Source organism: Vipera ursinii (assembly GCF_947247035.1).
Source record: "Vipera ursinii genome assembly, chromosome: 2".
NCBI lineage: Eukaryota > Metazoa > Chordata > Lepidosauria > Squamata > Viperidae > Vipera > Vipera ursinii.
The window spans coordinates 5,265,031-5,288,325 of NC_139513.1; the positions used below are offsets into that span (position 1 = coordinate 5,265,031).

The 23,295-nt window shown below is 42.8% G+C and overlaps 1 protein-coding gene across 1 annotated transcript; it reads left to right on the forward strand.

Annotated features, from left to right (window-relative positions):
- On the forward strand, positions 1-20,910 carry LOC310634718 (class I histocompatibility antigen, F10 alpha chain-like; the record flags this gene model as incomplete). Its single annotated transcript, XM_083353252.1, has 4 exons — positions 1-31; positions 16,423-16,698; positions 17,109-17,384; positions 20,531-20,910. 4 exons carry the CDS (start codon positions 1-3, stop codon positions 20,908-20,910), a joined length of 963 nt encoding a protein of 320 aa, XP_083209378.1.
- Positions 20,911-23,295: the final 2,385 nt, after the last annotated feature.

Here is a 23,295-nt window from a genome sequence, read left to right on the forward strand (position 1 = left end):
ATGTCCGGGAATTCTCAGAAACCAGGAAAAGGTGAGGACGGGTTATTTGGGGGGAGGGGGCAACATTGACAGGAAAACTCAGAGAGTCCAGCACCATTCCTGGAAAAAAGAGCTGATCTCACTGAATGGCTGAAACCAGAGTGCTGTTCTTCAGATAGGAAATGAACATTTTTCTCTTGGAAAATTAAGCCCAGACTTCAATGCCAAGTAAATTCATGCTTAATATCAAAACAGGGGAAGGCTGGAGCCATATCTGGCCCCTAGAGACCTCAAGGCTTAAACTGCTAGGAATGGTCAGCTCAGTTTATTACTATTTTCATTTGAAGTGAAAAATAAAGACTACTATGTGTGTTGGGGAATTTTCCAAGAATCAAAGTGATCTGTCATGTCTTACTATGGTAGACTCTCAGCAGGTTCATTAATTTAAATAAGCAATATTATTTGCAATTGAAGAATCCAACAGAGTTATATAAACTTGCCCAAAGGGAAATACGTGAACAGGCATGAGATGCCTTAACTGCACCCTGAGAGAGACCAACTCAAAGTAATAGAATCACATAAATATACAATCAAATTTATATACAATGCTTTGGTAAGGCCACACCTGGAATACTGCATCCAGTTTTGGTCACCACGATGTAAAAAAGATGTCGAGACTCTAGAAAGGGTACAGAGAAGAGCAACAAAGATGATTAGGGGGCTGGAGGCTAAAACATATAGGGAACAGTTGATGGAATTGGGTATGTGTAGTTTAATGAAGAGAAGGGTGAGGGGTGACATGATAGCAGTGTTCCAATATCTCAGGCGCTACCCCAAAGAAGAGGGAGTCAAGCTATTCTCCAAAGCACCTGAAAGCAGGATAAGAAGCAACGGATGGAAACTAGTCAAGGAGAGAAACAATCTAGAACTAAGGAGAAACTTCCTGACAGTTAGAACAACTAACCAGTGGAACAACCTGCCTCCAGAAGGTGTGGATGCTCCAACACTGGATGTTTTTAAGGAGACTGGCCAGCCATTTGTCTGTAATGGTATAGGATTTCCTGCCTGAGCAGGGGGTTGGACTAGATGACCTTCAAGGTTCCTTCCAACTTTATTATTATTATTATTATTATTATTATTATTATTATTATTATTATTATTATTATTATCATCATCATCATCATCATCATCATCATCATCATCATCACCATCTTTGAGGAGGTTCCATTTCCGTGATGCCTTTAATCATTTCCCTTTTGAAAAATTCTGGTGGATCAAAGGTGGTTTAGGAAATGTGTGACCTGGCTAAGGGTAATTGAGACTATATGAGGAATAAAGTTAAGAGGGAGAATCTGATTTGTTATAATTTTCCCACACTGCCTACCTTCCCCTTCTAGGGTCTTCCCATATTCCTGCTGCAAGGAAAAAAATCCTTCATCTGCCTTCCCTATCTGTCTATAGGTGCCTGTCTCCTGGAGGAACTTGCCGTAAACAGTTACCTTAAATTAGACTACAGGAAGATGAGGATTAATGCTGACTAGAGAGATTCTACATTTTGGAACTACTTTCTCACGGAGTCAGATTAAGAAGCAAAGAAGTCGATTGCAAGATAGAGGGATACAAAGGGTGCAGAACAGGAAGACTGAAAGCCATTGTTGCCAAAGGCATTTTCATCCTAGAATTTGCATACTTTGGGGGGAAAGCAAAATCATTTAATCGCAGGAGACTACCTGTATCTGCAACATCATTGTGGTATGTTTGTATAACATACAGAGCCTTGCAGCCAGCCCTGTTTGGTCAGCTAATAGCAGGGGTGTCAAACTGCCAGCCCGCGGTCCGGATGCATCATCCGGAAGCCGCGCCCACCCCATTGCCAGCAATGGCAAAACTGTCCCAATACGTTGCGCGACGTCATGTGACGTCGTGAGTTTGACATGTCTGGCTTATAGTAATAGCATTTTGACTTACATACCATGCCGTAGGATTTTACAGCATTCTCTAGGTAATAATAATAATAATAATATAAAGTTGGAAGGGACCTTGGAGGTCATCTAGTCCAACCCCCTGCTCAGGCAGGAAACCCTATACCATTTCAGGCAAATGGCTGGCCAGTCTCTTCTTAAAAACTTCCAGTGTTGGAACATTCACCACTTCTGGAGGCAGGTTGTTCCACTGGTTAGTTGTTCTAACTGTCAGGAAGTTTCTCCTTAGTTCTAGGTTGCTTCTCTCCTTGACTAGTTTTCATCCGTTGTTGCTTGTCCTGCTTTCAGGTGCTTTGGAGAATTTACAATGTAATTCACAATGTCAGTTTATTGCCCCCCCCCCCATAATCTGGGTCCTCATTTTACCAACCTCGGAAGGATAGAAGGCTGAGTCAATGTTGAGCCCCATCAGGATCGAGCTCCAGGTTGTGGGCAGAGTTAGCCTGCAATACTTTAACAACTGCGCCACCAGGACTCCTTGGGTTGGTGGGTGGAAGAAGACGGAGATGAGCATGTCATGTGAAGGCAGCCATTATAGAACAATTAAGCAGTTTTCCTCCGTGCTAAGGAGACTCTGGATTCACCCTTCATACTTAAGCAGCTAAGGGTACAGCTTCTTTTCCAGCCCACTGGATTTTTTTCTGATTAAGGCTGTTGCAGCTTTAGCTCCCATTAGGGATGTCCCAGAAGGCTTCACCCTCAGTTTTTGCAATGTTTGGAAGTAGTACCAGCTGATTTAATTTAATTCAATGTAGCCCAGGCTCTTTCTTTCCTATCAAATGCAGGAACTGTCCAGGATTTTGGTTTTTATTTGCTTCTCCTATTTTTACATTTCCTTTTCTATATGCTTCCTTTTTGAAAGAATGAAAAAGAAAGAAAGAAAGAAAGAAAGAAAGAAAGAAAGAAAGAAAGAAAGAAAAGAAAAGAAGGAAAGAAAAGTCTGAATTAAACCTATATGGACCTAATTGTGGGGGATCTTTGAATACTACATGAAATATAATAATAATAATAATAATAATAATAATAATAATAATAATAATAATAATAATAATAATGTTGGAAGGGACCTTGGAGGTCATCTAGTCTTCTTTGTGGCAGCCCCTGAGATATTGGGGAGACTGCTATCCTGTCACCCCTCATCCTGCTCTTCATTAAACTAGACATACCCAATTCCAGCAACCGTTCTTTATATGTTTTAGCCTCCAGTCCCTTAATCATCTTTGTTGCTCTTCTCTGTACTCTTTCTAGAGTCTCAACATCTTTTTTTACATTGTGGTGACCAAAACTGGATGCCTTATTCCAAGTGTGGCCTTAATACCATTGTAAAGTGGTATTAATGCTTCATGTGATCTTGATTCTATCCCTCTGTTAATGCAGCCTAGCACTGTGTTGGCTTTTTTTGGCAGCTGCAACACACTGCTGGCTCATATTTAAGTGATTATCCACTAGGACTTTGAGATCCCTCTCACAGTTACTACTATTGAACAAGGTACCACCTATATTATACCTGTGCATTTGTTTTTTCTTGCCAAAATGTAGAAGCTTACTTTTTTCACCATTGAATTTCATTTTGTTAGATAGCACCCAGTGCTCAAGTCTGTCCAGATCCTCCTGTATCTTAAGCCTATCTTCTGGAGTTTTGGCTATTCCTGCCAGCTTGGAGACCCCCTCACAATAAATACACACTTAGAAAGGCACCTACACATCTGAGGGTGATCTTCCATCTCCCCCAATTTCACGCATCCTCAGGATAATATTCCAATATACACATCTAACATACACCTCATAAACGAAGCCCAGGGCAAACACTTCAATCCTTATATCTAAACATGAAAACTTCTTGTCATTTTAAATCCCTACTTGTACATCCCTAGTGTTTGGCTACCCCTAAAATCAAACCTCTTTGTTTGGGAAATGAATAAATCTCCTTTCCACACAGAGTGTCTGAATTTCATTCTGATTTGTGCAACCCTGGCTCAGATTGGGACCCCAAATTATTCAGACAATAGAAAGAAAGCATGTGGCATGATAACGTGAAATGAATTAGCCAGGAGGCAGCTGTTGTCCTGGGGTGGGGTGTTACATCTCATTAATGCAGCAACCCTGAATGGCTCTTCATGCAGAGAGCTTTGGGATCCCTTGGGATCAGAAGAAATTAGCTTGGCTAAGTGCCGGAGGGTAGGATTTCAGTGGCTATGAATTGCCTTGGTCAGTGCAATTACTAACCATGGGATACCTGTGTTCTGCAGGATGGATTAGAGATTTTGCAAGTCTGGGAAAGAATGGGGGCAGAACCCTAGGAACTGAACAAAGGGGTGTGCATGTGGTGCGAGGGGAAAAGAGTGCTAATTTCCACAAATGTTTATTTTGTGCTCCGTTTCTCATTTCAGTTTCCCGCATTTCCATCATCATGAGCTCATGTTTGACTGCAGAAGGCTCTTCCGTGACTCTTCTTGAGCCATTTCCACCTCTCAGCCGTGAAAGGAACACACGCTGCCCAAGCCTAGCAGGATCCTCCCAGACACGTCTAATTTTGATCCTGATATTCCTGGCTCTCCTGATGGAGGGCTGTTGGGGTGAGTATCCTGGAAGAGGGAGGGAAGGTAGGATTTGCTCCCATCTCAAGCCTGGTGATTCTCTGTGTGAAATGCAGTTGTTGGGGCCTATCAAAGGATGGAGAGAAAACTCAACAGATCTGAAAATCTGCCTGGCTGCCTGAAGCAACAAGGAGACAAAGGGGATCCTGTTTAAAGAAGAGGAACTGTCTAGTCCAGTGAAAGGAAGGACTAGGTGTCAAATTTCCGACGTATGGGCTTTTCAAGTGACTCCTAGGCATTGTTTACGTTAAAAGTCCTTTATTAGCCTAATATACCGGCAAATGCTTGCTCGAAGGAAGCTGGAATCTGAAATCTCCGCCCCTTGCACAATATATTAAAACACAATTCTCCACCTTTCTAATTTTGTCATTAATCATATTCTCCAATTAATTTAAAGAATCCATTTCCCTTCTGTTAGAAGAACCGCCAAACCTTATCTTCTTTAGAGAAACAAATGGCCTTGAAAGTGCATTCTTACTCTTCCTACTCTAAAACAATAAAAGGTAAAGGTAAAGGTTCCCCCGCACATGCGTGCTAGTCATTTCCGACTCTAGGGGCCGGTGCTCATCTCCGTTTCAAAGCCGAAGAGCCAGCGCTTGTCCGAGGACATCTCCGTGGTCATGTGGCCAGCATGACTAGACGCCAAAGGCGCACGGAACACTGTTACCTTCCCACTGTAGTAGTCCCTATTTTTCTACTTGCATTTTTACGTGCTTTCAAACTGCTAGGTTGGCAGAAGCTGGGACGAGTAATAGGTGCTCACTCTGTTACGCGGCACCCGGGATTCGACCCACCAAACTGCCGACCTTCTGATTGACAAGCTCAGCATCCTAACCCACTGAGCCACCGCGTCCTTTAATCAATAAAACAATACACGTCTTAAAGCAATACACAAGTTTAACATATGAAATAGCTACTTCTTCATCTCTTGTCAAGCAATAACATTTGATGTTAGCAGCATTGACACTAAGGGTGACATGATAGCAGCATTCCAATATTTGAAGGGCTATCACAAAGAAGAGGGGGTTAACAACAGCAACAACAACAATAATAGCTACTATTGAGTTGGAAGGCACCTTGGAGGTCTTCTATCTAGTCCAACCCCCTGCTCATTTCAGACAAAATGTTGTCCAGTCTCTTCTTAAAAACTTCCAGTATTGGAGCATTCACAACTTCTGGAGGCAGGTTGTTCCACTGATTAAATTATTCTAACTGTCAGGAAATTTCTCCTTAGTTGTAGGTTGCTTAGTTGTAGGTTGGTTAGTTTCCATCCATTGCTTCTTCTCCTGCCTTCAGGTGCTTTGGAGAATAGCTTGACTCCCTCCTTTGTGGCAGCCCTTGAGATACTGTCATGTCACCCCTCGTCCTTCTCTTCATTAAACTAGACATGTCCAATTCCAGTTCCTTATATGTTTTAGCCTCCAGTCCCCTAATCATCTTTGTTGCTTTTCTCTGTACTCTTTCTACAGTATCAACATCTTTTTATATCATAGCAACCAAAATGGAATGCAGTATTCCAAGTGTGGCCTTACCAAGGTATTATAAAGTAGCATTAATACACTTCACTTGATCTTGATTCTATCCCTCTGTTAATGCAGCCTAGCACTGTTTTGGCTGTTTTGGCAGCTGCAGCCCACTGCTGGTTCATATTTAAGTGATGGTCCACTAGGACTTTGAGATCCCTCTCACAGTTACTACTATTGAACAAGGTACCACCTATACTATACCTGTGCATTTGTTTTTTCTTGCCTAAATGTAGAAGCTTACTTTTTTCACCATTGAATTTCATTTTGTTAGATAGCACCCAGTGCTCAAGTCTGTCCAGATCCTCCTGTATCTTAAGCCTATCTTCTGGAGTTTTGGCTATTCCTGCCAGCTTGGAGACCCCCTCACAATAAATACACACTTAGAAAGGCACCTACACATCTGAGGGTGATCTTCCATCTCCCCCAATTTCACGCATCCTCAGGATAATATTCCAATATACACATCTAACATACACCTCATAAACGAAGCCCAGGGCAAACACTTCAATCCTTATATCTAAACATGAAAACTTCTTGTCATTTTAAATCCCTACTTGTACATCCCTAGTGTTTGGCTACCCCTAAAATCAAACCTCTTTGTTTGGGAAATGAATAAATCTCCTTTCCACACAGAGTGTCTGAATTTCATTCTGATTTGTGCAACCCTGGCTCAGATTGGGACCCCAAATTATTCAGACAATAGAAAGAAAGCATGTGGCATGATAACGTGAAATGAATTAGCCAGGAGGCAGCTGTTGTCCTGGGGTGGGGTGTTACATCTCATTAATGCAGCAACCCTGAATGGCTCTTCATGCAGAGAGCTTTGGGATCCCTTGGGATCAGAAGGAATTAGCTTGGCTAAGTGCCGGAGGGTAGGATTTCAGTGGCTATGAATTGCCTTGGTCAGTGCAATTACTAACCATGGGATACCTGTGTTCTGCAGGATGGATTAGAGATTTTGCAAGTCTGGGAAAGAATGGGGGCAGAACCCTAGGAACTGAACAAAGGGGTGTGCATGTGGTGCGAGGGGAAAAGAGTGCTAATTTCCACAAATGTTTATTTTGTGCTCCGTTTCTCATTTCAGTTTCCCGCATTTCCATCATCATGAGCTCATGTTTGACTGCAGAAGGCTCTTCCGTGACTCTTCTTGAGCCATTTCCACCTCTCAGCCGTGAAAGGAACACACGCTGCCCAAGCCTAGCAGGATCCTCCCAGACACGTCTAATTTTGATCCTGATATTCCTGGCTCTCCTGATGGAGGGCTGTTGGGGTGAGTATCCTGGAAGAGGGAGGGAAGGTAGGATTTGCTCCCATCTCAAGCCTGGTGATTCTCTGTGTGAAATGCAGTTGTTGGGGCCTATCAAAGGATGGAGAGAAAACTCAACAGATCTGAAAATCTGCCTGGCTGCCTGAAGCAACAAGGAGACAAAGGGGATCCCTGTTTAAAGAAGAGGAATTGTCTAGTCCAGTGAAAGGAAGGACTAGGTGTCAAATTTCCGACGACGTATGGGCTTTTCAAGTGACTCCTAGGCATTGTTTACGTTAAAAGTCCTTTATTAGCCTAATATACCGGCAAATGCTTGCTCGAAGGAAGCTGGAATCTGAAATCTCCGCCCCTTGCACAATATATTAAAACACAATTCTCCACCTTTCTAATTTTGTCATTAATCATATTCTCCAATTAATTTAAAGAATCCATTTCCCTTCTGTTAGAAGAACCGCCAAACCTTATCTTCTTTAGAGAAACAAATGGCCTTGAAAGTGCATTCCTACTCTTCCTACTCTAAAACAATAAAAGGTAAAGGTAAAGGTTCCCCCGCACATGCGTGCTAGTCATTTCCAACTCTAGGGGCCGGTGCTCATCTCCGTTTCAAAGCCGAAGAGCCAGCGCATGTCCAAGGACATATCCGTGGTCATGTGGCCGGCATGACTAGACGCCAAAGGCGCACGGAACGCTTTTACCTTCCCACCGTAGTAGTCCCTATTTTTCTACTTGCATTTTTACGTGCTTTCAAACTGCTAGGTTGGCAGAAGCTGGGACGAGTAATAGGCGCTCACTCTGTTACGCGGCACTCGGGATTTGACCCACCAAACTGCCGACCTTCTGATTGACAAGCTCAGCATCCTAACCCACTGAGCCACCGTGTCCTTTAATCAATAAAACAATACACGTCTTAAAGCAATACACAAGTTTAACATATGAAATAGCTACTTCTTCATCTCTTGTCAAGCAATAACATTTGATGTTAGCAGCATTGACACTAAGGGTGACATGATAGCAGCATTCCAATATTTGAAGGGCTATCACAAAGAAGAGGGGGTTAACAACAGCAACAACAACGATAATAGCTACTATTGAGTTGGAAGGCACCTTGGAGGTCTTCTATCTAGTCCAACCCCCTGCTCATTTCAGACAAAATGTTGTCCAGTCTCTTCTTAAAAACTTCCAGTATTGGAGCATTCACAACTTCTGGAGGCAGGTTGTTCCACTGATTAAATTATTCTAACTGTCAGGAAATTTCTCCTTAGTTGTAGGTTGCTTAGTTGTAGGTTGGTTAGTTTCCATCCATTGCTTCTTCTCCTGCCTTCAGGTGCTTTGGAGAATAGCTTGACTCCCTCCTTTGTGGCAGCCCCTGAGATACTGGAACACTGCTGTCATGTCACCCCTCGTCCTTCTCTTCATTAAACTAGACATGCCCAATTCCAGTTCCTTATATGTTTTAGCCTCCAGTCCCCTAATCATCTTTGTTGCTTTTCTCTGTACTCTTTCTACAGTATCAACATCTTTTTATATCATAGCAACCGAAATGGAATGCAGTATTCCAAGTGTGGCCTTACCAAGGTATTATAAAGTAGCATTAATACACTTCACTTGATCTTGATTCTATCCCTCTGTTAATGCAGCCTAGCACTGTTTTGGCTGTTTTGGCAGCTGCAGCCCACTGCTGGTTCATATTTAAGTGATGGTCCACTAGGACTTTGAGATCCCTCTCACAGTTACTACTATTGAACAAGGTACCACCTATACTATACCTGTGCATTTGTTTTTTCTTGCCTAAATGTAGAAGCTTACTTTTTTCACCATTGAATTTCATTTTGTTAGATAGCACCCAGTGCTCAAGTCTGTCCAGATCCTCCTGTATCTTAAGCCTATCTTCTGGAGTTTTGGCTTGGAGACCCCCTCACAATAAATACACACTTAGAAAGGCACCTACACATCTGAGGGTGATCTTCCATCTCCCCCAATTTCACACATCCTCAGGATAATATTCCAATATACACATCTAACATACACCTCATAAACGAAGCCCAGGGCAAACACTTCAATCCTTATATCTAAACATGAAAACTTCTTGTCATTTTAAATCCCTACTTGTACATCCCTAGTGTTTGGCTACCCCTAAAATCAAACCTCTTTGTTTGGGAAATGAATAAATCTCCTTTCCACACAGAGTGTCTGAATTTCATTCTGATTTGTGCAACCCTGGCTCAGATTGGGACCCCAAATTATTCAGACAATAGAAAGAAAGCATGTGGCATGATAACGTGAAATGAATTAGCCAGGAGGCAGCTGTGGTCCTGGGGTGGGGTGTTACATCTCATTAATGCAGCAACCCTGAATGGCTCTTCATGCAGAGAGCTTTGGGATCCCTTGGGATCAGAAGGAATTAGCTTGGCTAAGTGCCAGAGGGTAGGATTTCAGTGGCTATGAATTGCCTTGGTCAGTGCAATTACTAACCATGGGACACCTGTGTTCTGCAGGATGGATTAGAGATTTTGCAAGTCTGGGAAAGAATGGGGGCAGAACCCTAGGAACTGAACAAAGGGGTGTGCATGTGGTGCGAGGGGAAAAGAGTGCTAATTTCCACAAATGTTTATTTTGTGCTCCGTTTCTCTTTTCAGTTTCCCGCATTTCCATCATCATGAGCTCATGTTTGACTGCAGAAGGCTCTTCCGTGACTCTTCTTGAGCCATTTCCACCTCTCAGCCGTGAAAGGAACACACGCTGCCCAAGCCTAGCAGGATCCCCCCAGACACGTCTAATTTTGATCCTGATATTCCTGGCTCTCCTGATGGAGGGCTGTTGGGGTGAGTATCCTGGAAGAGGGAGGGAAGGTAGGATTTGCTCCCATCTCAAGCCTGGTGATTCTCTGTGTGAAATGCAGTTGTTGGGGCCTATCAAAGGATGGAGAGAAAACTCAACAGATCTGAAAATCTGCCTGGCTGCCTGAAGCAACAAGGAGACAAAGGGGATCCCTGTTTAAAGAAGAGGAATTGTCTAGTCCAGTGAAAGGAAGGACTAGGTGTCAAATTTCCGACGTATGGGCTTTTCAAGTGACTCCTAGGCATTGTTTACGTTAAAAGTCCTTTATTAGCCTAATATACCGGCAAATGCTTGCTCGAAGGAAGCTGGAATCTGAAATCTCCGCCCCTTGCACAATATATTAAAACGCAATTCTCCACCTTTCTAATTTTGTCATTAATCATATTCTACAATTAATTTAAAGAATCCATTTCCCTTCTGTTAGAAGAACCGCCAAACCTTATCTTCTTTAGAGAAACAAATGGCCTTGAAAGTGCATTCCTACTCTTCCTACTCTAAAACAATAAAAGGTAAAGGTAAAGGTTCCCCCGCACATGCGTGCTAGTCATTTCCAACTCTAGGGGCCGGTGCTCATCTCCGTTTCAAAGCCGAAGAGCCAGCGCATGTCCAAGGACATATCCGTGGTCATGTGGCCGGCAAGACTAGATGCCGAAGGCGCACAGAACGCTGTTACCTTCCCACTGTAGTAGTCCCTATTTTTCTACTTGCATTTTTATGTGCTTTCGAACTGCTAGGTTGGCAGAAGCTGGGACGAGTAACAGGCGCTCACTCTGTTATGCGGCACTCGGGATTTGACCCACCAAACTGCCGACCTTCTTTTTTTTTTTTTTTTTTAATTTTTTTTATTAAATTTATTATTTAAAAACATTGGACACAGTACCAGCGAGCTGACAAACCTTTTTGTCTACAATGTTTAAATATATATATATATACATGTATATATGTACATCAAAAATACACTTAAATACACTTAGATTACAAATCGGTGAAATACCACAATATTTAAAACAGTGAGCTAGTCTGTAAAACCTAATAGAGACCTTTCTTTTTATCCATCCAAAGATACAATTTGTTCCAAATTCTATAATAGTCTGATTGATCTTTATTCTTTAATTCCAAAGTTAATCTGTCCATTTCAGCGCAATCCCAAATTTTCCTAATAACCTCTTTTTGTCCTGGGATCTCATTCTTTTTCCATTTTTGCGCAAATGATATTCTAGCTGCTGTGATAATATGGATCGTTAAGTATAGCACATCTTTAGGATATTTCTCTTTCGTGATTCCCAACAAGAAAAGTTCTGGACTAAACTCCAGATCTTGTTTCAATATTTCTTTCAGCCAAATCCAAATCATTCTCCAAAATTTTTGTGTTTTACTGCAAGACCACCACGTGTGGAAGTATGTGCCTATCTCTTCAGAACACTTCCAACATTTGGGAGATACTGTTGTGTACATTTTTGCTAAGCGGGCTGGGGGGAGATGCCATCGGTAAAACATTTTAAATAAATTTTCTTTATACGATGAGGCCAGTGTTATCCTTTTATTCCTATCCCAAATTGTTTGCCAAGTATCTAGGTCGATGTTATGTCCTAAATTGTTAGCCCAGATCAACATGGGGTCTTTCACTTGCTCTTCAAACAGCTTATATCCCAAAAGTAATTTATAAAAATTCCTTATTTGTTTAGAGTCCGGTCCCAATAATATTTTGTCCAATGCTGTTTCAGAGGTATATATCCCCCATTCATTTTTATCCTTCCTAAATCTCGATTGGATTTGTAAGTAGGCCCACCAATCGAGTTTTATACCTTGTAATTCTAGTTCATTCCTAAGTTTCAATTCCCCCTCCTCATTCAGAATATCCTTGTATGAGATTATGTTACCCAAATCAAACAGATTTGGGTAAACTATCGCTTCAAGGGTGGATAGCCAGACCGGTATTTTGGTGTAATTGTGAGATCTAATTTTTTTCCAAGTATTGAGTAGCGCTTGCCTGATCCGGTGTCTTTGAAAATGCGAGAAAAGACCTTGTTTCTCCGTCCATAGGAAAGCATGCCAGCCATATTGCAAATCGTGACCCTCTAAAGTTAATAGTCTTCTATTTCTCAAGATTACCCATTCTCTAATCCAGCTCAGGGCCGCGGCGTGGTAATATAATTCCCAGTCTGGCAATCCAAAACCCCCATTTTCCTTCGTGTCTTGTAAATATTTCAATTTAATTCTTGGTTTTTTCCCCTGCCAAATAAAATTTAGTGATAATTTATCCAAATTTCGAAAAAATTTAGAGTCGAGTTGAATTGGGATATTCTGAAACAGAAACAGGATTTTAGGCAGAATATTCATCTTAATGACAGCGATTCTTCCCAATAATGAGAGTTTTAGGTTTCCCCATCTTTCCAGGTCACCTTTTATTTGATTCACTACACTATCATAATTATCCTTTTTGAGTGAAGTGCATCTAGCCGTAATGTTAATCCCTAAATATTTTATTTTCTTGACTATTTCTATATCCGTGATTTCGGCCAGATTACCTTTTTGTTTATTGGTCATATTTTTAACAATCATCTTGGTCTTATTTCTATTTATTCGCAGTCCGGCAACCTCACCATATTTAGATAATTCTTCCAATAGCTTTGGTCCCGTCTGACATGGATCCTCCATAATAAAAACTAGATCGTCCGCGAAAGCTTGCAATTTAAAGGTTTCCTTTTTAATGGTTAATCCTTTTATCTTTGGGTCGTTTCTTATAGTTCTCGTTAATACTTCAAGAGTCAATATAAACAGCAACGGTGATAAGGGGCAGCCTTGCCGTGTTCCCTTTTGAATTTGAAACTTGCTAGATGCTTCCCCATTAATAATTATTTTTGCTTCCTGATTGTCATAAATTGCCCTAATTATATTTATAAATTTTTCACCCATATTCATAAAGCTAAGCTGTTGGCACAAAAAAGACCATTTAACATTGTCAAATGCCTTTTGGGCGTCTAAGAAAAGTAATGCCATCTGTTGTTCGCTATGTAATTCATAGTACTCCAATGTATCTAATATTATTCTAATGTTGTGCTTAGTGTGTCTCTTAGCGAGAAAACCATTTTGATCTGCGTGTATGAAATCATTCAGAAATCGTTTCAATCGTTCCGCTATAATTGATGTAAATATCTTGTAGTCCGAGTTAAGAAGTGATATGGGTCTGTAATTTTGGATTAATGTATGGTCTGTGTTATCTTTCGGAATAAGGGTTATGTTTGCCTCTAGCCAAGATTTAGGCGTCCTTGCGCCTTCTAATACTGCGTTAAATACCTCCACTAGGGGTTGAGCTAGGATATTTTGTAATTCTTTATAAATCTCTGATGGAAGACCGTCGGGTCCCGATGCTTTATTATTCTTTTGTGCATTAATAGCTTTTATCACCTCAGATAGTCGAATTTCCTCGTTTAACATATTTCTGGTATCTTCTGTGACCTTAGGTAGTTTGGCTCTTTGAAAATATTCCTCCATTTTCTCCACACTTGCCTGGCTATCTTCTTTATATAAACGTTCATAAAATTCCTGGGCTATAATTTTTTTTTTTTCCTCCTGGTGGAATATTCTCCCTTCCTCATCTCGTAGTTCGTGAATCCAGTTTTTCCCCTTTTGTTTTCCCAATTTGTATGCGAGCCACCGGCCCGGTTTATTTGCATTTTCAAAAAAATTTTGTTTCGTGTTTCTCAATTGTTGTGCCAATTTCTCTTTGTCTAGAATGTTAAGTTTGTGTTTAATCAGATCCATAGATTGCTTGATATTCTCTTTTTGTGGATCTTGTTGGAGTGTAACTTCTAAGCTCTTATATTCCTCTTCTAATCTTTCCCGTTGTTGTCTTTTCCCCTTATTTTTATATACCATATATGCCCTCGCTACCCCTCTCATCACAGCCTTAGCTGTATCCCAATTGTTTTGTACTGAGGTGTCTATAGCTTTATTTTCCTTAAAGAAAAAACTTAGTTCTCTCTCCATCTTAGATTTGAATTCGGCAAGACTAGATGCCGAAGGCGCACAGAACGCTGTTACCTTCCCACTGTAGTAGTCCCTATTTTTCTACTTGCATTTTTATGTGCTTTCGAACTGCTAGGTTGGCAGAAGCTGGGACGAGTAACAGGCGCTCACTCTGTTATGCGGCACTCGGGATTTGACCCACCAAACTGCCGACCTTCTGATCGACAAGCTCAGCGTCCTAACCCACTGAGCCACCGCGTCCTTTAATCAATAAAACAATACACGTCTTAAAGCAATACACAAGTTTAACATATGAAATAGCTACTTCTTCATCTCTTGTCAAGCAATAACATTCGATGTTAGCAGCATTGACACTAAGGGTGACATGATAGCAGCATTCCAATATTTGTAGGGCTATCACAAAGAAGAGGGGGTTAACAACAGCAACAACAACGATAATAGCTACTATTTAGTTGGAAGGCACCTTGGAGGTGGTCTATCTAGTCCAACCCCCTGCTCATTTGAGACAAAATGTTGTCCAGTCTCTTCTTAAAAACTTCCAGTATTGGAGCATTCACAACTTCTGGAGGCAAGCTGTTCCACTGATTAAATTATTCTGTCAGGAAATTTCTCCTTAGTTGTAGGTTGCTTCTCTCCTTGGTTAGTTTCCATCCATTGCTTCTTGTCCTGCCCTCAGGTCCTTTGGAGAATAACGTGACTCCTTCTTTTTTGTGGCAGCCCCTGAGATACTGGAACACTGCTGTCAGGTCACCCCTCGTCCTTCTCTTCATTAAACTAGACATGCCCAATTCCAGTTCCTTATATGTTTTAGCCTCCAGTCCCCTAATCATCTTTGTTGTTTTTCTCTGTACTCTTTCTACAGTATCAACATCTTTTTTATATCATAGCAACCAAAATGGAATGCAGTATTCCAAGTGTGGCCTTACCAAGGTATTATAAAGTAGCATTAATACACTTCACTTGATCTTGATTCTATCCCTCTGTTAATGCAGCCTAGCACTGTTTTGGCTGTTTTGGCAGCTGCAGCCCACTGCTGGTTCATATTTAAGTGATGGTCCACTAGGACTCTGAGATCTCTCTCACATTTACTACTGTTGAGCCAGGTACCACATATACTGTACCTGTGCATTTGGTTTTTCTTGCCTAAATGTAAATCTATTCTCCAAAGCACCTGAAGGCAGGACAAGAAGCAAAGGATGGAAACTAATCAAGGAGAGAAGCAACCTAGATAGAACAAAGGAGAAATTTCCTTAGTTTATTTAGAACAATTAACCAGTTAATTAACAATTGTCTCCAGAAGTCATGGGTGCTCCATCACTGAAGGTTTTTAAGAAGAGATTGGGCAGCCATTTGTCCAGATTGGCATAGGATCTCCTGCTTCAGCAGGGGATTGGACTGCAAGGCCTCCAAGGTCCCTTCTGACTTTGTTATTCTGTTAAACGGGTACAAGACCTCTTCCCAGCTACTTGGAATCTGGCCTTCAATTCCTCCTCTGCCCCTCATAAGACCTTCTTCGTCCTTCCCTCCCTTGCCATTTACCTCCAGAAATTGGAGGAAAAGAGGCTCTTTGGTGCAGCCTCGTGTGTTTCTCTCTCTCAGGCTTGTAATACTGTTCCTTCCCTTCCCACTGCTAGAGTGGCTGACCCACAGCGCCATTCTTGGGATGCTGGGAGAATGGAGAGTTCACACATGGCACTAAACCTGAAGAAACAACTGAGGTTTCAACAGTCAGCAACTCCGATGTGAGAAATGAAGAAGCTGGGCATTGTTTCACTGTTGGCACAGTGATGACAATTGAGGTTATTACAACCGTGCAAAACTATTGGAAGAGCCCTGGTTAGAATGCAGCACTGCGGGCTCCTTCTGCTGACTGCCAGCTGCCAGCAGTTCAATTCTCACCGGCTAAAGGTTGACTCAGCCTCCATCCTTCCGAGGTCGGTAAAATGAGGACCCAGATTGTTGGGGGCATGATGCTGACTGTGTAAACCGCTTAGAGAGGGCTGTAAAGCACTGTGAAGTGATATATAAGTCTAAGTGCTATTGCTATTACTATTGGTTCCTGCATACCCGTCAAAATTAGTTTTTCAGGGTGTCAATCATGAGATGGGGATCTCTCCGCTCTTCACCTCACCTCAAATTCTGACATAAGAGAAGGGGCTCTTTGCACATTCACCTGGAGAGCAGTATGGGAAGGGGGTTCAGTCTGCAGATCCCCATAACTCGGTCCTCCTTCCTCCCTACAGCCTCCTCCTCCTGGCACTCCCTCTACTATTCCTACACCTTCATCTCAAAACCCAGCCAGGGGCTTCCCCAATTCAGCATCCTGGAGTCTGTGGATGGCCAGCCCATCGCTCACTATGACAGCAATACAAAGGAGTATCGCTCTCTTGTGCCATGGATGGAGAAGGTGAAAAAAGAGGAGCCCCTTTGGAAGGAATACACCGGAATAGCAAAGAAAGCAGAGCAGGACTTTGGGAGAAACCTGGTAACCCTACAGAAGTACTACAACCACAGTGAGGGTAAGTAGTTGTGGGTGGAAGGGCAGAAGGTCTCCATCTCTGCAGCAGAAGGGGAGGGAAGGGAACTGCTGCTGCAGAAAGGAAAGTCAGAAATGTCAGATATGCTTCTCCATTGAGACACTCAAATCCTGCTCCTCTTCGCTATAGGCAGAGTTGGAAGAGGGTCCGGAATATGGGGTTGGGTGGTTAAAGAAAAAAAACCTCCTGAGAAAAGACCTTTCTCATATTTTAATAGGGGAGAACAATTCACTCTATCAAATAAATCTATCAGGCTTGATTCGTAGTGACCACGTTGACGTTCTTCAGGACGATTTATCCCCAACCTGACCCTTCATGTCTTCCAATGTGTGTCCGTCGCCACGGCAGTCAAATCCACTCTGATGTCTCTGCTTCCTTGTGTGTCTCCTCAGGGTTTCACACCTTGCAGTGGAGATATGGTTGTGAACTGAACAATGATTGGCTACGAGGAGGTTCTGACCAGGACAGTTATGATGGGAGGACTTTTATCAGCTTCGACAAGGAGACGCTCAGCTGGACAGCCTCCGATGTGGCAGCTCAGCTGTCCAAGAGAAAGTTGGAAGGGAATCCATCAATTGCCAAGCACATAAAATACTACCTGGAGGAAACTTGCATTGAGATGCTGAGGAGGCGCATCAACTATGGGAAGGAGACTCTGCTGAGGAAAGGTTTGGATGAGAAGTCCTGAGAAAGTAATAGTTCTTTACACATTTCTTCTATAGTAGATGCACATTGGCCCTTCTATGAGTGACCCAGACAGGTAGTCCTTGACTTACTACAGCTGAGTCCAAAATTTCTATTGCTAAGCAAGACAGATGTTCAGTGAGTTTTGCCACATTTTATGGCCTTCCTTGCCGCAGTTCTTTAGTGAATCACTGCAGTTACGTCAGTAACACAGTTGTAAAGTGAATCTGGCTTCCCCATTGACTTCACTTATCAGAAGGTTACAAAAAGTAATCACATGACACCGAGACAATGTGACCATCATACATACCAGTTGCCAAGTGTCCAAATTTTGATCACATGACTATGGGGATGCTTCAAAAACAGTCAAAGGTCACTTTTTTCAGTGCCACTGTAATTTCACACGGTCACTAAATGAATTATTATCACTCATTTACATCTTAGAAATGCAGGCAGGTGGGAATCCTACCTTTAGTTGTCCTAATTTCTTGAAGTAGAAAAATAATATGCCACCAAAAAAACAGGAGCAGGCTGCATTTTTACGTGAAAGGAAGTTATTTTGAGTTTGTGGGATGGCATTTAGGAAAAAGCATTCCTCCACCTTGAATTGTGAAATGCCCCTATCTTTCTATCCTCCCCATCCTTTGGGCCTTCATGGATGGAAGAAGCAAATGCAACAAAATTGGAAGAATCACCCATGAAGCTTTCTGGAAGGGGAAGGTGGACCATTTCACATTATTAAGGAAGGACGGGAACATCAACAAATGCTTTGCTTATTCTTCTAAAGCACCCTGACCCAATTTTGCAGGAAATGGGAGCTGACAATCTATGCGGCCTCAATCCCAATCCTTTACCTGTGTATCTTTTAAGGAAAGGGAGGAATACATATTTTGGTCCTGAAAGGCTTTTGTGATCTAGAGAAGGGCTTGCAGGAGCTGACAGTATTTCCACTGAACATTGCACTGAATTTCAAAATCCCTTTGCTGATCCATCACTGTCAGGTTGGACAAGGCAGCTTGGATACTGTTTTAATGTCAACATGAAAATTGTCCACTATTTGTATTCTCTGCTTCCTGTTCTTTGACTGGTTTCCAGTCTGTCAAAGCATCTCACCTCTTGCCCCATAGTTGCTAACAGGGCTTTGTTTCTCATAGAACACCCAGAACGGAGTTCCGGCACCTTTTTTGGATGGAACCTTGTAGGGTAGGCAAGGCGGGTTGTATGACATGTGTGAGTTCCGGCACCTTTTTCTTTTACAAAAAAAGCACTGGTTGCTGAATTTGCTCAGCAAATTGGTGAGGGCTTCCGAAATGCCTTTACATTGTTCCTTATTTTACTGACATTCCTAGGATTGAGAAGTCTACATTTCTGTGAATTAAGATCTTGTAAAGCAGCGCTCTCCAAGCTTTTCGGCTCCATGGACCAGTAGCGGTGGCTGCTGGGGGGGGAGGGGAGGGGAAGGTTTCACGTGCGTGCCCACCACTTGTGCAAATGGAGCTTTGTGTGCTTGCCTGTTCCTGGCCACAGACCCCTGTTGTAACGAATGCTACCTTAGTTCACCCTGCCTTTTGCCGAGTGTGAAGTGTCCTGCCACAGGCCAAGCCCACATACAAATACGTGACAAGGTAGTTTCAGCACAGAGGCAGGTTCTCCCCAAGTTCAGCAAGTTTGGCTTAAAAATCTTCCAAATCAAAGTGGCACGCTGACGAACAGTCAGGTGGAATCTGAGATCAGTCTTGTAAAAGATTTGTCAACTGGTCCAGGTTTAAAGTCAGGGTTGTGAAGTTCACAAGCCAAGGCACATGGAGTTGGGAGTTAATAGGCAGTTGTCGCCAAGAGAGAGCTTGTGCTTGCTGCTCCATTTTAATAGAAGCAGCCTTAGTGTAGCAGCTTATTTAGCAGGACTTCATTCCTATGGTGGAAGCTACGGTATGTCTGCTCTTTGGTATTTTGCCCCTCTCTTTTGCCTGCTCAAAGCAGCTGTCCTCTTTGGTGGTGCTGGAACTGACTGCTTGTCTCTGAGCACTTCTGAAGCTGTCTCTGGCACCGTCTGCTCTTTGTTGCTCCTCTCGGATTCCAAATCTGAGCTCACCATGACAAAGCCCACCTGTGCGATGGTATGTACTAACTCATATAGGAGCCGTGACCAGGGGGGCTTTTGCCCAGCTTCGTATGGTGCGCCAGTTGCGGCCCTATCTGGACCAAGATGCCCTACGAACAGTCACCCATGCGCTTGTGACCTCCCGGCTAGACTACTGCAACGCTCTCTACATGGGGCTGCCCTTGAGGGCCACTCGGAGGCTTCAGCTGGTGCAGAATGCAGCTGCGCGAGTTGTTATGGGAGTTTCCCGATACTCCCATGTAACACCTCTTCTCCGTGAGCTGTATTGGCTTCCGGTTGCCCTCTGGGTGAGATTCAAGGTGCTGGTAATGACCTATAAAGCTCTAAATGGCTTGGGTCCGGATTATCTAAGGGAACACCTGCTGCCGGCATCAACTTCCCATCGTCCTGTGCGCTCCCACAGGGAGGGCCTTCTTAGGGTACCGCCGGTTAAGGAATGCCGGCGGGTTATCCCCAGGGGAAGGGCGTTCTCTGTGGGCGCGCCGGCCCTTTGGAACCAGCTTCCCACGGAGCTTAGGACCACCCCCGACCTTCGCTCATTTCGTAGGGACTTGAAAAGTTGGTTTTTTTGAGTTGTCTGGCCCAGACTGAGGGGTTTTAATTTTTAATTAATGGGGTTTTAGTTAAGTTCAGGGATTAATTTAATCTTAGTTTTAATCGTTTTTAATTGTATATGATGTATTTTAACTTTTAATTTTCCCTGTAAGCCGCCCTGAGTCCTACGGGAATAGGGCAGTATATAAATTTAAATATAAATAAATAAAAATAAAATAAACTGTGCACCTGGGACATTATATTATCTCTCTGCTCTATAATAAAGGGTACCCTAGCACTGGAAGAGGTGTGATAAAGGGCACTAGGAAGGATCAAGAGACTGGAGGGTTTCCTCCTCAGGGCTTGAAGGGAGGGCAAAGTTGAAGTTATTTGGGAAGCCTTTTCCTGCTAGTGAAGTTCACATTCTATCTATGGAGATGCTCCGTATTTACTCTGATCCTGTCATTTCTGCAGAGCCCCCAACAGTGACGGTCACGAGTAAGGCAGAGGCCAGCCAAACAGAAACTCACATCTGCAGAGTGGATGGTTTCTTCCCCAAGGATATCAATGCAACCTGGAGGAAAGATGGAGAAATCTGGCTGAAGGACACTTTGCATGGGTTGATTGCCCCGAATTCAGATGGGACCTATCACTTCTGGCTCAGCATTAGGATCAATCCCAGTGAACGGAATCACTTCCAGTGCCGTGTCGAGCATGGCAGCCTGAAGAATCCCCTGAATGTGGTTTTGATGGTGCCTGGTGAGTATTTGGGAACGGTAGAAGGCTTTCTCATCAAGGAGGAAAAAGAAACAGAAGGCCAGAGAACTTTAACTGTGTTGCAGGCTCATTGGTAGCCCCAGAAAAAATCTGAATCTCAGTGGATAGCTACTAAGTTTGACTTTATTTTGCTCAGCACTGTTTCCATCCTGGAATATCCCTCCGGCCTTCTAGAACCTACACCTAATGTGGGAGTCAAAGACCTGAGCTGGAGACTGTCTTCCCATCTATTAGTCTCAGTGGTTGTAGCACAATAATTTTGCCCTTGAGAAAGATAATATTACCTCCAAGCAGGGAACAACAGATGATAGGCAAGGTTTTTCCCTGGGATATTCCAGGTTCATGAAAATGAACTTGTTTCCGCGCTTTGGATTCTCCATAATAATCTTCATATTTATCACATATATGTGCCATCCAACTCACTGATAAGGCATTTTTTTCTTCTTCTTCTTTAGCACCCCACCCATTATCCATTATAATCATTGTTCTGGGAGCCATTCTCATGGCTGTACTTATTGGATGCTGTCTGTGCTTGGGTAAGTAAATGGGGAATGCATGTTGTAGTTGGAGGAAATTCCTTGCTGGGGAATTCACAGAAGTCCACAATGTCTATTTTCCCTATGAGGGATGTTGCACCATTTTTTAGGTAGAAACAATTATATTCACCCCAAACATCCAACCCTTATTTGGGGCACCTTGTCTCACAGTGGTTATTGGGGGAGGGTCAGAGAGGGTGGGGGTTCCACTGAAGGAATGGGGCCTTTTCTTGATTTTTGGAAAGTTCTTCCCTTCTGCTAATGAGGGTTGCCATATTGGCCAGTGACCCCTTCCCTTCCTGGGGCAGTGAGAAAATCTCTGAGAAACTTCTGTCCAGGAGCTCTTCCTAGTCAGGCTGGATGACTCTTGCAATTGGGCATAATTTCAGTTCCATCTTTCTGATTTCTCCCTTTAGTTGTACACATACAAGTGCAAACTTTCCAAGCATCTCCAGGTAGGTGGGCATGCATTTTATCTGGTTTTTACTCTGAAACAGGGGAGATGGAGACATGATTTGAATAGGAAGGGTATTAACATCTGTCCTTTGCTATCATCTGGTAAGGTTCAAATGATAGGCACTTGGATTTTCTTGGGCAAACTGTCCAGCACAGGATGATCGTTGAGCATTTCCAGAGGGCATTTGGGGATTTTTTTCCCTAAAGTTGGCAAGCAGATTAGAGGGTAGGTTAAGAATAGGGATTGATTCACACACCAAAAAAGCTGTGATATCAATTTTAATGTCATTTACTCAACCTTATACCAGACTACAATAAAGAAGCAATGTTTATTTTTATTTATTTTATTTTAATTCCATTTATATCCCGCCCTTCTTCGAAGACTCAGGGCGGCTTACAAGCTTAGCAGTAGCCTTCATTCTATGTATATGCCTTATTAGGGCTTTCACACACACACCCAAGCGGCATTATTACAAAGTCAGCTTAATTGCCCCCAACAATCTGGGTCCTCATTTTACCTACCTCGGAAGGATGGAAGGCTGAGTCAACCTTGAGCCTGGTGAGATGCGAACCTGCACTAATTGCAGGCAGCTGGTGTTACTTAAGGAGGCATTAGCCCACTGCTCCACCAAGGCTCTTCTTTAGTCTATAACAAGCTCATTAACCACAATTTCTCTTTATTAAAACAACCCTACTTCAATAGTCAGAGTGGTCTACTCCCTGTTATTGGCTAGTTGATATCTCTCTTCCAGTTCTTCTTCAGCATTCCCAGAATCCTTCCTGACAATTTTTAAGTGTCTACAATCCCAACTATTTCCTAGGGGAAAGTAACCTATGCCATCCTCCTAATTTCTTTTCAAGAAAAGTAGCATAAAAGGGTTGTTGTTTTTTTTTTGGGGGGGGCTATCTGCAAGAAAATGTGGACAAACAGAAAGCCACGGCTAAAAGCAGGTTGCAACGTGGCATCCTCTTGGGCTGCCTGCAAAAGTTGGGGACTGGAGACATGGTTTTCATAGAATCATAGGGATGGAAGGGACCTTGGAGGTCTCCTAATCCACCCCACTGCTCAAGGCAGGAGCCTTATACTATCCCAGTTTTGCAGGGGTTGCACTCCAATCCAAGCAGACAGTCAAAAGATTTTTAAGGGGGGGAAAAACCCCAAGAAAGTCCAGTTGCCTTTTGAAAAAGCACCTTTGGGAGATTCAAATAGTTAAGAGACTAGATGGAGAGGAGCAAGGACAGATTAAACCTTTGTAAAATGAAGGTGCTAGTTATCAGTAAATATCTTGGCTGTCTGGAATCTTCTACCTTGGTACTGACTATAGATAGATCTGGCTTCATCTGAAGATACAAGCCTATGACTTAGTCTTCCTGGAATCACAGCAGGAGATGGCTCTACTCCACAGAAGGGAGCTTGGTCCAGCTGCAGTTGGTGCACTAGTTGTGTTCCTATCTGGACCAGGAAGCTCT